Here is a 16,775-nt window from a genome sequence, read left to right on the forward strand (position 1 = left end):
GGCACAGAATAAAATTAGGATGAATTCCTAGTAGTAAATATTAAATAGGAAATCACTAGAAAGGAGGAAGGAGAGAAAATGGAGCATTCGATCCCATTGAAATAAATACAACTACATCACCATATTCAAATTTTTATGTCCACATGTTATATTGTGGGTTATTAAAACCTTGTAATAAAAGGGAAGAAACGCTACCTGCGCCCCACATCCCCACCTCTACATCCATCTCCAACCCACCCCTTTCCTAAACACGTCAAAATGGGTACTGAATATCCATGAAAAAGATGGAGAAACACACTGGAGGTTCTTGTCAATATCTGCTGTAATAGCATAAACTCTGAAAGTTCCTTCAAGGCCTAGGAGTCTGTTAAAGTTATTCCTAAATAGATTTGTAATTTATATAGATGACAAACCACACTGCATTGAACCAAAATTTAATTATCCAAAATTCGAACTTACCGCCAAGTTTGAATTTTTTCACTTTTTTGCATCTCCTCGGATAATATGTTTAAAGCCCTGATTCCTAATTTTAAAAGCCTGAAATCAGAATTTTTGGCTTCTTTTATATATTGATAAAACATCCTTAATATTTGCAAAACCAAACATATACTTCCATTTGGTGAAGTTGGTTTTAAATGGCAAAATGCTGCAAGAGATTGACCTTAACTTAGAGAAACTATTCATGAGTACATAACTGATTAAATTTGAACTACTGTGTGTACCACAAAAGAAATTTTCACTACACATCAGTACACTGCCATTAATTACTTGCATAGAATTATAATCTCCCACTCATTAACATTTTCTGAAGTGAAATTTCTGAATATTACAAATACTATCTTCTCAGTAAAATAAGATGTTAATCTTTACTGGTCAGATTCTTTTAAATCAACATTTACATTATATTTATTTTGAACTATGGTCAACAGAGCAAGTTTTCCTTTCTATGCATTAGCAATATGCAGTGCATGCATTTATTTATGCATATCTATATAAAATAATATTAAAAATAGAGTTCAGACTTACCCACAAATCATGTTCTGCATAATCAAACAGCAGCCACACCTTCCTGTCACTGTGAGAAAGGAACACCTTCTGCAGTGCGATCACATTAGGGTGCTTCAGTTCTCGCAAAAGCTGAATGCAAGAGGAAGAGACAGGTCACTATTCTGTGAGCTAGGAGGGGGAATGATGAATCTCCTATAACTTCAAAGTGACAGTTTTGAAAATTTAGACAATTCGGATAAACAAAATGAAAGGAAAAAAATACCACTCTGTTAATATCTTGGTGTGTATCTTTGAAATCCTTTTTCTATGTATATGATGTATGTTTCTAAAATGAGATCATTTTAAATGGTAAAATGTAAAAGGATAAACAAAAGTAACATCATATCACTAAAGAATTAAATTTTGGTATGTGCATAAATTTTTTACTAAAGGAAAACCTTCTTGGGAGGCAAGAATCATGTATTAATACTGTTTCTATCCACCATAGCACAGTATATGCTCAATAAGTATTTGGCAAAAGAAGGAAGGACAATTAACAATCCCCACAATTAGCTATGCCTAGAGCATCCGCTCGAGGTTCTTTAGAAGAGCAGTGAGCATGAGGGAATGATCCTAACTTCTTTCAGCTAAGTTCTCCCTTGCTGATCTGGTTTATCTTGCTGTCTTATTATCAAAGTCCAGCCTGAGAACCTTCTGCTTCGTGGAGGCCTGTTCCTGTTCTCTATTTAAGGACCCCTTCTCCACACCAGTTGTTATCAGTGGGTGTGAGGGCACATAACAGGCAGTTACTTAATACAATATTTAGCAACAATAACATTAGCTGCTCAAGGTGAAAGCCTCATAAATATGCCTGCCTCAGGCAGCCCTTCACCAGGGTTCAGATTTAATAGGCAGAGAGAAACAGACTCAATTTGATAAATATTTTGAATACCTTTAAATGTAAAGCTCTGTGGAAGAAACAAAAAGGGAGACGGAACAAAACTTTTATTGATTGCTTTCTATGTGCAAGATGATTATATATAAATGTTCTTCTCTCATTTAGTCCTTGTAGCAACCCTATGATGCACACAGAACCTGAGGTTCAGTATAATAAAAATAACTTGACCAAAGTCACACACCTAGAAAGAGAAGACGTTTAAATAGATTGGCCTGATTCCAAAGCCCATGCTATGTCCACTACGGCTGTCCACTTGTCTCCAATTCCCACAATGTGTGGGGAAAACACATATAAATAGATCAATGAGGCAGAGAAAAATATGTTGCTTACCCATTCTAACAACTTTAAATGAGTAAAGCATACCTTGAGTGCCTGGGCTGGAATCATGTAAAAATCATCTGAACTCCACCTCTGGAACTTCTTGAGACTACTTCCCAGGTGCCTACTTCTTTAGTACTTTCAATGATAGATTTCCTAGTTCCTCAGTTCTGTCATTTTGGCTCTGTACCTCAGTCTTTATCGTTACCCACACCTTGACAGCCTTACTGGGAAGTGCTCTACCAGCTGTAATTTGGGCACAATTCCTGGATATGACTCCCCAGGCTGTCCCTCCAACCCATATGCCCTGGAACACAGCTAAGAGGCAAGTGCTAGGATGGGCTGGGCTTCTCCTAGCCCACCCTCCACTTTTCAGAGGCTGCCTCACAATTCTGTCTGTATTTCCTGTTGGATCTAGGTGGGAAAAGAGGGAAGACATAATATAGTCCTATCCCTTGGCAGGGAGAGGGAGTGGGGAGCAATTAGATGGGTGCTCAGCTATCAGCTGCTATCTCTGTTCCTGCTGCCTAAGAAAAGTTAGGCAACCCTGCTGCTTGTTTCAGATACAAATGTTAGATATAATATGCTCCCAGTTAATGATGGAATCAGAGAAGGTGGCATTTTGGAGGGATGCAGAGCTATATCCAGACAGTTTCCTGCTTTTGAATGCTTTATGCTCCCAAACTTGGTGGAGTAATGTGTTTAATGACACCACCTGCCATGGTCAACCTTCAAGCACTTGGGCCCTGGTAAAAGTCCTCACTCCGGGCGCAATGACTTGTCTCTCTCTCTCTCTCTCTCTGACTCCTTGGTATTGATGAACTTCACTCCGGGCGCAATGACTTGTCTCTCTCTCTCTCTCTCTCTCTCTGACTCCTTGGTATTGATGAACTTAGGTGCAGAATACGCAAAATATGTTCTCTTTGCTGCTAGCAGAGGAAGGGAAGGTAAAACTCACTTCTGCATCTAAACCAGGCTCTTGAAACACCAAATATTAGCACACACTCCTGACTTCTTGACTCCACTTGTCTAGGAGAGGGGATGTCACATGTAGCAATGTTTAATCAATACCTCTAAAAAATTGTGTTTTCTGTGACCACAAATTATCGATCCTTCTACAACGAATCCACTTGAAGTCCCACTATTAAACACTATTTTGAACAGGTAACACGTTTACCTGGCTCAAAAATCAAAAGTACATAAAAAGAAATACACTGAGATGTCTCATTACCTACCACTCCTGCCCCCAGGGACCCCAGCCCATCTTGCCTCCTAGAGGTAACAACTTTTATTAGCTGTTCATTAAGCCTTCCAGGGTTTCTTTATGCAAATACAAGCAAACATGAATATATATTTTTACCTGACCTTATTTACACAAAAGATAGCATTTTACCCTTTTTATTATTTTTTTTTTTTTACTTAATCTATCTTGGGAATCTCTCAATATCAGTATAATATTAGTATACAGAAATCTTTCTTATTCTTTCTTAGAGCAGCATGGTATTTCTAGGTCATCTTTTTGTATTGTGATAAAATACACATAACATAAAATTTGCCATTTTAAGTGTACAGTTCAGTGGCATTAAGTACATTTGCACTGTCGTGCAAGAATCACCACTACCCTTTCTCCAGAACTTTTTCATCATCTCACACTGAAATTCTGTGCCATTAAACAACATCTCCCCATTCCCAGGCCCTGGTAACCACTATTCTACTTTCTGTCTCGACAAATTTAACTATTCCGGGTACTTGATATAAGTGGAATCAGATAGTATTTGTCCTTTTGTGTCTGGTTTCTGTCACTTAATACGTCTTTAAGGTTCATCCATGTTGCAGCGTGTGTCAGAATTCCCTTCCTTTTTAAGGCTAAACACTATTCCATTGTACATACATACCACATTTGCTTATCCATTCATCCCTCCCATCATCCCGTGGACATCTGGGTTGATTCCCCCTTTTGGCTATTAGGAACAACGCTGCCTTGAACACTAACGCACAAGCATCTGCTTGAGTCCTTGCTTTCAATTCTTCCATACACCCAGAAGGGGAATTGCTGGATCTCATGGTAATTCTATATTTAATATTTTGAGGAACCACCAGATAGGTTACCTATTAATATGACATACAGGAGGGAAGAGTGTAAAGTTTACAACTGCATGCATTTACTAGAAATTTTTCCCTAATTCTCAAATTTGCATTTTCTAGTACAGCAATATACACTTTCCATTTCTTCATACCTGTTTTACCTTTTATACCCTACAGGTGTCTATAAGTCACTAAATACTAATTTGAAGGCAGACTGAGGCAAAGAAATAGCAGACTAATGTTATCAATGTTTATTTTGTTCTAATTTTGTTCTTCTAATTCATCTTTCACTCTACAGCCAGAAATTTCAAAAATTTCAAAATACAAAACTGATCATCTCCATCACTAGGGATAGATCTGAGGAAGTAAAGCAAGAGATAAGACAAAGGCCAAATAATGACGAGCCTTGTAAGTCATGCAGAAGTGTAACTAGCGAGGTTCTTTAATATCACTGGCAACGTGCTGGGTGCAGTGGGTTGTTGTAGAAGCCAGCTGATATAAAAGGTACTACAGGTAACAAAAGCAAAAATAAACAAGTAGGATATATCAAACTAAAAAGCTTCTGCACAGGAAAGGAAATCATCAACAAAATGAAAAGGCAACCTACTGAATAGGATAAAATATTTTCAAATCATATATCTGACAAGGGGTTAAGATACCAAATACATAAAGAACTCATACAACTCAGTAGCAAAAAAACAATCTAATTAAAAAATGGGCAATCTGAATAGGCATTTTCCAAAGAAGATACACAGATGGCCAACAGGTACATGAAAAGATGCTCAACATCACTAATCATCAGGGAAACGCAAATCAAAACAACAGTGAGATATCACCTCACACCTGTTAGACTGGCTATTAGGAAAAAGACATAAAACATGCTGGCAAGGATGTGGAGGAAAAGTGAACCCTTGTGCACTGTTGGTGGGAATATAAATTGGTACAGCCACTATGGAAAATAGTACAGAAGTTCCTCAAAAAATTAAAAATAGAAGTCCCATATGATCCAGCAATTCCACTTCTGGGTATTTCTCCAAAGAAAATGAAAACACTAACTTGAAAAGATATATACACCTCCATGTTCATTGCAGCATTATTTACAGTAGCCATGATATGGAAACAACCTAAGCATCCATAGATAGATGAATGGATAAAGGAGATGTAGTATGGGTATATACACAATGGAATACTATTCGGCCATAAAAAAGAATGAAACTTTGCCATTTGCAACAACATGGATGGACCCTGAGGGCCTTATGCTAAGTGAAATGAGTCAGAGAAGGACAAATACCACATGATCTAACTTATATGTGGAATTAAAAAAAAAACAAAAACTGCAACAAAAAAGCAAGCTCATAGACAGAGAAGAGATTGGTGGTTGCCAGAGGTGTTACCACACAAAGGCACAATCTGCTCACCACGAGACAAAAGCCAATCGTCAAGAGGCAAGATGGTGGCACAGAAAGGGCATTTTATTACAGCTTGCTAGCAAAGGGGAAGATGGTGGACTAATGTTGGAAAGAACCTTCTTAAGGGGCCACAGAATCTTGAAGCAGTTACATAGGCCAGTGGGTTATGGGGGTGGTTAGGAACGTTGACCCTCTGTTGTTACAGACTGGGGGTCGCCACACCAGACCTTTCTGTTTTCATTGATGATGGCTATCAGCATAGACTCTGTTCAGGGGTCATCACGTTCCTAAGGAACTCAAAAGAACGAAATTATCATCTTATTGCAGCTGGGAGGTACATGCACAAGCAGGGGTCATAAAATCTACAGAGTAGGTGGATCTCCTGGAGGGTGCTTATCCAGTCAGGTTAATTAGTCAGAGGTCATTTAAAATTACAACATGGTTTCTTTTCTACAGTAGGCTTCCCTTATGTCAACCTTGTGTTGAGCATGGGTATCAGAGGCGGGCATGGTGGTGGGAGAAATGAGTGAAGGGGGTCAAAAGGTAGAAACTTCCAGTTATAAAATGATGAAGTCATGGAAATGTAATGTACAGCATGGTGACTATAGTTAATAACACTGTATTGCATATTTTAAAGTTGTTAAGACAGTAAGTCTTAAAAGTCCTCATCGCAAGAAAAAAAAATTTTGTAACTATGCATGGTGATGGATGTTACCTAGACTTACTGTGGTGATCATTTCGTAATATACACAAATATCAAATCATTGTGCTGTACATCTGAAACTAACATAATATTATATGTCAGTTATACCTCAACTGAAAAAAAGAGGGGCGGGCCCTGTGGCCGAGTGGTTAAGTTCGCGTGCTCTGCTTTGGCAGACCAGGGTTTCACCGGTTCAGATCCTGTGTACCGACGTGGCACTACTCAACAGGCCATGCTGAGGCGGCATCCACATAGCACAATCAGGAGGACCTACAACTAGAATATACAACTATGTACTGGGGGGCTTTGCGGGGAAGAAGAAGAAAAAAAAGAAGAAGACTGGCAACAGATGTTAGCTCAGGTGCCAATCTTTGAAAAAAAAAAAAAAGAGTCCCACACTGACTACTGCTATGCATGTCTCCCGGCTGGGCCACTGAACAAGCAACTTCAAGAGGGATGGAGTTTAGGATGACTCTCAGATTTGGCTTCGCTGAATCATCTGTACTTTATGTGTATTTACATTAGTATATTTTTATACTGTTTTAACTGTTTATATTTGCCTCCCTTATTAGACAATAAGCTTTTTGCGGACAAAGACAATTTTTAACTTACCTGTGTATCCCCAGGGGCTAGCACAACGCCTGGCACATAGAAGGAGCTTTTTTTAGTGATCTCATCCAGTTTGGGGGGCTTTAAATGTCACCTATACACATTAACTCCCAAATGTTTATCTAGCCTACACATTTTCCCTGAACTCCAGCTATGTGCATCCAACTGCCTCACCATTTCTACTTGAATGTTCAATGCCCAAAACTGAGGTCATGACCTACACCTCCCCTGCCTTCTACCCCAAATGCTCTTCCCGTATCTCAGTTAATAGCAACTCCATCATTCCAGTTACTCAGGCGAAACACCTCATCTACTTTAGCTCTATTCTCAATATCACCTTCTCAGTGAGTCTTCCCTGGCCCTTCTATTTGAAATTATAACCTCCCTTCTGCACCTTTATTTTCCTTTCTTTCTTTCTTTTTTTTTTTTAAGATTGGTACCTGGGCTAACAACTGCTGCCAATCTTTTTTTTTTTTTTTCTACTTTATCTCTCCAACCCCGGCCCCGTACACAGCTGTATATCTTAGCTGCACGTCCCTCTAGTTGTGGGATGTGGGATGCCGCCTCAACGTGTCCTGACGAGCGGTGCCATGTCGGCGCCCAGGATCCGAACCCTGTGCCGCCACAGCGGCACGTGCGAACTTAACCACTTGGCCACGGAGCCGGCCCCTGCTCCTTTATTTTTCTGCAAAGCACTATCACTATGAAACATACTATAGCTCTATATCCCTTCTCTATAATTCTAAAGAGCTCAGAAAACCAAAAGCTTTACAGTAACTAAAGTAGGAAAAAAAATGTACACTTCAATGGGAAAAAAAAAGGCACTGTCAAGGGCACAACCTTCCAGGTTATCTGATTCTGACTCTGTGGAAGCTATTTTACAACTCTATACATTATAGACAATTGATAATAATGCAGAATAACCCTTGTCTATACACATGCAAATTCTGCCCTGTCCAGTTCATTGACTTCCCTCTCCCACTGTGGAAGAAGGGAGTTTTCCCTTAATTTGCACATCATTTTAATATTCCTGATGTATAAATGTCTGTTCTAAGGAGTCTTCTTTGAATGCATTGTAACATCTGTGTGGTTCCTTCATTTAATAAGTTAAATAAAGTCTTTAAAATGTGTTCACTTTATATCTGTATCACAGACATTTTACCTTTTTTGAAAATTATCCTTTAATAGTTATGTTACAAAAATATCTCACTTGCACTAACATGAAGCTGCTACAGTTGTATTTATCCCACTGAGTGTGATGTTCATATTTTTATTACTAAAGAAACATTAATAGGTTTGATTACTGCTTCAGACCGCCCCCCCACCGAGTGTTAGGCAATCTATAATTTACACCATATTATCTTTCTAACATTTAAAAAAATTGAATCTAAAACACATCTGTTCCCAAGACTTTGCTTAAGGAATTGTGGACTTGGGTGTTGTTTGTTTATTTTATCTTGTCTATTGTCTATCTCTCTGCATTAACATATAAGCTGCATGAAAGCAAAGCTTTTTGTTAGTTTTATGTGCCCAGTGCTTAAAATGGTACCTAGCACATAGTAAGCACTCAATAAATATTTGTCAAAAGAATTAAATCTACTGAATTTACCTGGTTACTACTCACAAAATAAACCAGTAAATAGCTTGTAACATAAAACTTCGCTGTCCTTTCGAAAGGTGTTTTGAATGATTTTGTTTTCAATAAATTGAATAGACTATGTCTAAAATACTAGCTATTCTTGGGACGCTAACTCCTCACAAGTTACATTTTCTTTAGCTTAAAAAGGAATAGTTCTCAACTAGCACTCACTCTACCGTGGAAGCATAAGAGTGCCGGCTTGATGTAAAGAGCAGAAACTCAGCTTGCAATCATAATAGCTCGGTGCGAGATATTTAACTGTAGAACCTGAAAAGCAAAAGGATACTATGAGGGTGTTTCCTGAAGGGGATGTGGATGCAGTAAGTGCTGCAAAATCCTGAGGAAACTGATAGATAGGAAAAGAGGACAAAGGAGACAGACTTGCGGAACTAAAGCAGAGATTAATCCAACGAGTGGTTACTTTCAAGGCTAGTTTACTAATAGAACGCTAGGCCCTAAGCAGACGCCACACAGTATTGTATTCTCTACCCTTAGTTATTGAAACAAGTAAAAAAGTAAATTCCTCTACCACAATTTACTGAAGAAACAAATGAGCAAAAACAATAAACAACATAAAGTGTCCAATAATAAGAAAACTGATAAGTAAATTATGGTATGTCCACATATTGTAGCGTCAAGTCTATATGCTAAGAGTATGTAAATACATGAGAAAATACTTATGCTATAATGTTATAATGTTATGATGTAGTACAAAAGGGCTGCAAAATATAAAATATGTTTATAAAACAGGAAATATACCAAAACATTAATATAGTTATCTCTAGGTGATTATGCATGATCTATGGGATTATGTATGATTTTTATTTTTCTATTTTTCTACAATAAAAATTACTCATAATTTAAACACGCATACACACCCCAAATGACAGCTCTTTCTCTCCAGAAATCCACCTGCTAAAATAAGATGCTATCATACTATCCCAGCTTCTTATGCGATTAATCTGAGAAGGGACACAAAGAAAGGAGATGGTCACGCTTGCGCTTTCCTTCATTGTTGGTAATATCAGATCTTACCAATGGACTTTAATCTCTTGTCAGACAAATATTTGCTTAACACGATAGCATGCAACTGCAAATATGCTTTAATCACATCTAAACGGCAGTTAAGTATAGCATCATTTTCCTGTGGAAATCCCACACTAAATAATAACATCTCCTGTGCCAGATACTCACAGAGCACTAACGTGATCCCAAAGGAGCCTAATGAAGAATATGCAACGGACGTGCTGAGACTTTAGCTGATTCCCCTTCAGGGGCACATAAGTACCTATAAAAAGTGTCCACTTTTCTGGGGCCGACCAAGTGGTGTAGTGGTTAAGTTCATGTGCTCTGCTTCTGCAGCCTGGGGTCCACAGGTTTGGATGCCAGGCACAGACCTGCACAATGCTCATCAAGCCATGTGGGAAGGCAGCATCGCACATACAAAACAGAGGAAGACTGGCAAAGACGTTCACTCAGGGACAATCTTCCTCAAGCAAAAAGAGGAAGGTTGGCAACAGATGTTTGCTCAGGGCCAATCTTCCTCACCAAAAAAAAAAAAAAAAAAGGTCCACTTTTCACTATTCTAAACATATAATAATCTAAAGTTACCATCCTAAACTTTTTTCTCTAAAGCATTACTTGGGATTCTGACTCAATTTGGGGAGCTTTGTGCTAGACTAACAATACAGAATCCATTTGTATTTGTATTTTTTATTTTTTCCTTTTTCTCCCCAAAGTCCCCCGGTACATAGTTGTGTATCCTTAGTTGTGGGTCCTTCTAGTTGTGGCATGTGGGACGCTGCCTCAGCATGGCCGAATGAGCGGTGCCATGTCCACGCCCAGGAACCAAACCGGTGAAACCCTGGGCCGCTGAAATGGAGCACGTGAACTTAACCACTTGGCCACAGGGTTGGCCCCCACCATTTGTATTTTTATCCACACATTTTTCTTGCCCTTTCATTGCGACTTTCTGTTCTCCAAGTCTCTGACGCCCTCTTGGGTTCCAGATTCCTTTCCAGAGTATCTGAATGGAAAGGGTCCTCTTATACTTCAATAACTCACTTATCTCAAAGTAAATCCAACTTTCTCTTCTTATTTGATCTGTTATAAGTAACAGTATGATTCATTTGACCATCATTCTTTCCCTTGGTAAGAATGGCTTTATTGTAAAAAGCACTGAGTGTGTCATTTTTTTAAATGTATGCTACACCCCTCCCACCCCCAAACAAAGATAAATAAAGCACTAGATTGTATGGTAAATAGGAGATTCACCTAACTCCGTAATGCTCCAGGATTCCTATACTGAAATTTAAGAATTAGCATTTTGAAACCTGCCACTTTCACACCTGTGACAGGCCTTTTGGAAGCTCATCTTTACCAAGAATACAGACACATCATAACCTCCCAGCAGGTGGCACTCATACTCTGAAAAGGGGTATAGAACAGTAACCCAGCCCTAGTTGAACGTGGCCCTAAACTTTTTGTTTTATTTTATTTTAACGACTCTTCTTAGGTACCAGTCATAAGCTTCAGGGAAGTCAGTGTTTCCCATTGCCACCCAGTACAAGTGACAGTGAGGCAGCAGGTATAATGCAAAAAGTACAGATTTTAGAATTCAGAGACCTATCTGAGTTTGTGTACTGACATACTAGCTGCACGACATAAAAGCAAGTTGCTTAACCCCTCTGGGCCTCATGGAAGAAAAAAAAATCTACTGCCAAACATACACACAGTTTCTGTAAGGATTAAATGAATGTAAGTACATTAACTCTATAACACAATTCTTAGAACATATTAAGTACTTGGCAAATTATAGTTATTACTCCCATTATAACTACCACCATTTGCGAGAATGTTATGAGGACTAAATGACATAATATATGTAGAATGCCTGGCATACTGTAAGTTCTTGGTAACCAATAGCTGTTATTGTTGTACATAAGCGAGAAAGGCTAACCACTCCAGGCAGTCAGATTGCTAGAGAGAGAGAAATGCCGCCATGGGGAATTCCACAGCATTTCCTACCAAAGTGCCTGAAACACTCCTTTAGCAGATTCTGTAAAAATACTATGGCTAGGGACTGGCCCAGTGGTGTAGTGGTTAAGTTTGTGCTCTCCGCTTCGGCACCCCGGGGGATCACAGGTTCGGATCCCAGGTGCAGACCTAGCACTGCTTGTCCAGCCACGCTGTGGCAGGCGTCCCACATAAAACAGAAGAAGATTGGCACAGATGTTAGCTCAGTGACAATCTTCCTCAAGCAAAAAGAGGAAGATTGGCAACAGATGTTAGTTCAGGGCCAACCTTCCTCACATCAAAAAAAAGATACTACTCAGCTTACTTTGTGGAATAAATAAAGTTTTTAAAAATACTACGGCTATATGAAAGTTATTTCCCTTTCCATTTTGCAACAACCTGGCTTCCTTTTCTCTCTGACTTCAAGTACCACATGTACTTAGTCTGAGAGAGTTATGTGAAACCAAGTGAGGTCTACTAATAAATAAGAAGTTTACATCCTCTCAACTATGACACTATAGATATTCTTTCTAAAGTATGAACATTTACTCTTTTTTCTTTTTTAAATCTTTCTTTCCTTTTTCTTTTTTTTTTTGCAGGGGAAGTTTTGCCCTAGGCTCACATGTGTTGTCAATCCTCCTCCTTCCCTCCAACCAAAGCCCCAGGCCATAGTTGTACATAGCTGTAGGTTCTTCTGGTTCTACTATGTGAGCTGCCGCCACAGCGCAGCTACTGACAGACAAGGCGGGTGGTTCCACAACCAGGAACTGAACCAGGCCACTGAAGCAGAGCGCACTGAACTTTAACCACTAGCCCATCAGGGCTGGCTTTGAGTGTTTAATCCTTTATGTAACATACTCCAGTGAGAAAATTGTATACACTTCTTGTAAATCAATGGAAATTTGAATATACAAAGTTAAATATGAAAAATGAAACACACGCAAATCAAAATAAAGAGTTTACAAAGTAAAACCTAAATTACCTGGAATTCTCAGGGGTGTTCTGATTCATTGAGAAGTGATCAGAAAATCTTTCCTTGTTTCAATGCTCCTTACTGAAAACCCTCCCTACCTTCACAATTATTGAACCTAAATTTGTCTTTGACTCTGAGCCTTGGGGTTTCAATAAATAAACTCTTAACCATTGTTCATTTGCTTGTCATTTACCCTTTTTTCTCCTTGAAGTAAAATAAAGAGGGGGAAAAAAAACCCTAATTTAAAACTCCTTATTAGATGCTGACTTAGAAAAAAGGTATTGTCTTATTCTCCAGAATTCTAACTCTATTCCTCTTTTCCCTCTCTATTCTGCAGTCTCTCTTGACATCTTACCAGATGTCTGAGGTTTAGCTACTACTTCTATGGAGAACCCAAAATCTCAATCTCTAGCCCTAATCTCACTCCTAAACTCTGACATCAACTTCCAACTATGCATATATATATCCACAAGGAAATTACACTGTATCCCAAAACCTACACACCCAAAACTGAATACATCTCTCACCCACTTTGACCTCTTAGCGTCCACTATTCCTGCAATTACATCAATATTTCCCAATCACCAAGGCAGGCTCAAAGCCTGATAATAAATCAGTGTTCAGCCACTAAACAAGTGCTACATACTCTGCCTTTCAAATATCACTCGTGAATTTTCACCTTGATAATCAAAATAAACCATTAACTAGCATTTACACATGTGCTCTTCTCTCCACCTGGAAGGCCCTTCCCTATCTTCTTTGCCTGATTAACGCCTACTTGCTTTTTGGAAAGGACTAATTCACTACTGCTTCTAAGAAGCCTTCCCTGAAACACCTCGTCAAAATGGGTGTCTCTCTTCTGTGTTTTCATCCATACTGTATTTCCCTTAAAATACCACTAATTAAATAAAATTATGATGTAGTTTATTTGTCTCCCTTAATAGACTGTAAGGCCCTAGAGTGCAGGGACTATGTCTTCCATGTCTACATTTCCATTGTCTGGTAGAAGACACACACAGTAGGTGTACAAAAACTGCTGGCTGAATTAACGACTGATGATCTATCTCTCTCTCTCATAATACTTACTATGCATTGACATCAGACTATCTTCCTAAAATAAAAAGTCTGATAATGTTAGCTCTCCCGTTCCAAAATCTTAAACAGCTTCAAAGTTAAAACTCCTAAATAGAACACACAAATCCATCCACCCTAAAGGCTAACTCTATTTTTCCTACAAGTAATTTCTTTTGGGGGAGGAGGTGCAGAGACTCAAGATAGAACTCCATTGTAAAGGTTTTAACCAAAAATGAGGCAGATGGGTAAGATCCAAGCTAAAGGCCAATGAAGTTTGACCTGATAAAAGGAGTATCATAATTGGCATATGTTGTGGCCTTCACCTTAAGGATGCTCCCTATGCGATCATCATGAGTGGGCTCCCAAGGTCTCCACTGCACAGGATTCTGCCCATTACACATTATCTCCCATAAAGCCTTGCCCTAGGACATGAGGACAAGGCAAAAGCATGATGGAAAATACCCAGCAGGTAGCAGTAAAAAAAAAAAAGAAAAGAAAAAGTCAAAATTCATTAATAAACATTTGAGTGCCCAGCATATTCCAGGCACAGGGAGCCTCAGGGAGTTTATGGCCTAATAGAGACCAAAGAGGAGACACATTAAAAAGATAATTTTTAAATTATAATTATGATGAGGCTATTTAAGAAAAATACAGAACATGCATAGACAGCAGACCTAACCTACTCTCGAGAGTCAGAGAAGGTACTCCTAAAGAAGTGTGCTTGCTGGAAGGAGGGAACTGAGATTTACAGAGCCTCAACCAGCAAGAAAGTGTCCTAGCGGGTATTCTCATCATGCCATGAATAACTGATTCCAAGAGTTCCTTCATTGTTCGCCTTTTAGAAGCAAATCTAAAATCTCTATTTAAAATCTCTATTTAAATTTTTAAATAGAAATCTCTATTTAAAATTTGCTAAGGCAGATTTCAAGCGCTAGGTAATAGACCACATCTCTTTTCTTTCCAGAGGAATATTTATAGAACCACCTAGCACAGGACCTGGCACAAAGGAGGCACTCAACAAGTCTTGTTGAATGAGAAAATAAAAGCAATAATACATGACCTGGTTTTCAAACATGTTGGTTAGATGACATTTATTCCACATTGAAAGAACATTATTTTCAAAACTGCCATTACCTTTTACCTACAAGAAACTTCCAAATAGAATTAAGAATGTCCAAGGAATTTAATGTCTGATAAATAACTTGAAGTTGTTATCTGATTAATTAAGCAAAATAAAGTAGGAATTTTATCCTAAATGGCCATAATAGACCTTATTTTTATCTCAGTGTCTCATTATGACCTAATAAGGTCATAACAGACCTTATTTTTATTTCAAGCTATCTGGTTTTACACCTAACCCATACCTTTATAACTTATACTTCTAAAATATCCAGTTTACATTTTCTTTAGCAAAAACAGGCAACCAAGTAGCCCTGGAGGTCATCCCCCATTCCCCCCGGCTGTGCTGGCTGAGGACCTGCAGGGAGAGGAAGGGGCTTTTGTTTTCTGAAGGAACCTGTCTACTATGTGTTGGATATTCTGCATCTTAGAATGACCCACATTATCAATGGTCGGATATCCCATCCCAGAGACTACAAGAAATTACATTCACATTTACAATTTATAGCTATGGCTTTTGATTAATTATTAATGGCTAAATTACCAGTACCAGGAATTCAACATACTTCACATCACCACGATTCTAGAGAAGATAAACAGTGAAGTCAAGGCTCAAATAAATTAATCATTTATAGTTCCTGAAGACCTCACAGGAATTTTAACAGTAGTAATAAGGAAAGCTACTAAATGATCTGACCAAAATATCATCCAGGAAATTACTGTATTGTTTCCATTAAACCAAAAATCCACTTCCTTCCTACTCTGTTAAGAAACCTTTATATGCATTATGAGAAAACACAGAGGGCAGTGAGTTTCCACAGTGAAATAAATGATTTCTGTTATATTAAACATCTACTAGATTTAATCAATAAATCCTATATATTTCTGCTAAGGGTGTTAACTTTAAGTTTTTAAAGAGAGCTACATTGTGACATGTGGCTTTTATGAAAATATGTTAAACAACAATTAAAAAGAAAAGCTAGAAATTGCTACACTATAGCAATGCAAAATAATTCACTATTATAACTCTCAATAATTTTGTGTTTAGCAGAATACATATGCAAAAAGGACAAAACTAACTTTAAAGTAGCTTTCTTTGAATAATCTTGGAGCTTTGAAATTTAATGTCTATGCAAAGCTGCTTGAAAAATACATATAAAATGTCGAATCTCACTAGACTCCTCTTCGGAATGCACTTCTCCAACGTAAGTTCTGGTCACAGTCTTCAACACACTGAAAACAAACAACTGCTATGGGGAAAGCTCCTTTTAAATAAAACTCACAGGGAAACTGTTGATCAACTTGATTACAAAACTATCCTAAACAAAGTCAAAAGCCTAACAACAAACTTGGAAAACATCACCAAATGGTAAGACAATAAAGGGCTAATTTGCTTGATTTATAGAGCTTATAAAAATCATTAAGAAGAAAAAATACTTCAATAAAGCAATGGGCAGAGAATATGACTAGACATTTCACAAAAACAAATATAAATTAAAAATCAAAACTTATCTAAAAATATGACTACCTCATTTAATTTAAGAATGCAAACTGAAGCAATGGAGATATATTTTTCATCTATCAGATGGGGAAAATTTTTAGAGCTTAATAGTATGTAAATAGTATCAACAGGAAACAGGTTGAATAAATTAAGATCTATCCCTACAGTGGAATATTACATAGCCATTGAAAAGAACGCAGTAAGAATAAGATAGATTTGTATAGTTGGTATGGAAAGACTAGTAAGATAAAAATATTAAGTGATAAAGATAAAGATGGGACAGAACATGTAGCATCTCTTGGTATTTTTAAAAGACACGTGCTAGCATATGCATAAAAAAAATTGGTAAGGCTATAAGAAGTCATCTATAGTAGTTACTTTTGTG

General features: G+C 38.0%; 1 protein-coding gene across 7 annotated transcripts in view; it reads right to left on the reverse strand.

The window, feature by feature from the left end:
• The window catches only part of CDK19 (cyclin dependent kinase 19), a 162,614-nt gene that overhangs the window by 45,671 nt on the left and 100,168 nt on the right, over window positions 1-16,775 (reverse strand). For 3 of the 7 annotated variants that reach the window (XM_023650922.2, XM_023650926.2, XM_070225409.1), the window contains one exon: window positions 1,027-1,137. In XM_023650922.2, the coding sequence (XP_023506690.1) occupies window positions 1,027-1,137 (111 nt within the window). Of the gene's footprint in view, window positions 1-1,026; window positions 1,138-2,308; window positions 2,538-8,879; window positions 8,976-9,586; window positions 9,671-16,775 lie in introns of those variants that run through there. The other 4 variants (XM_023650921.2, XM_023650923.2, XM_070225408.1 and 1 more) reach the window with 3 other exon arrangements.

Source organism: Equus caballus, chromosome 10 (genome assembly GCF_041296265.1).
Source record: "Equus caballus isolate H_3958 breed thoroughbred chromosome 10, TB-T2T, whole genome shotgun sequence".
Classification (NCBI taxonomy): Eukaryota; Metazoa; Chordata; class Mammalia; order Perissodactyla; family Equidae; genus Equus; species Equus caballus.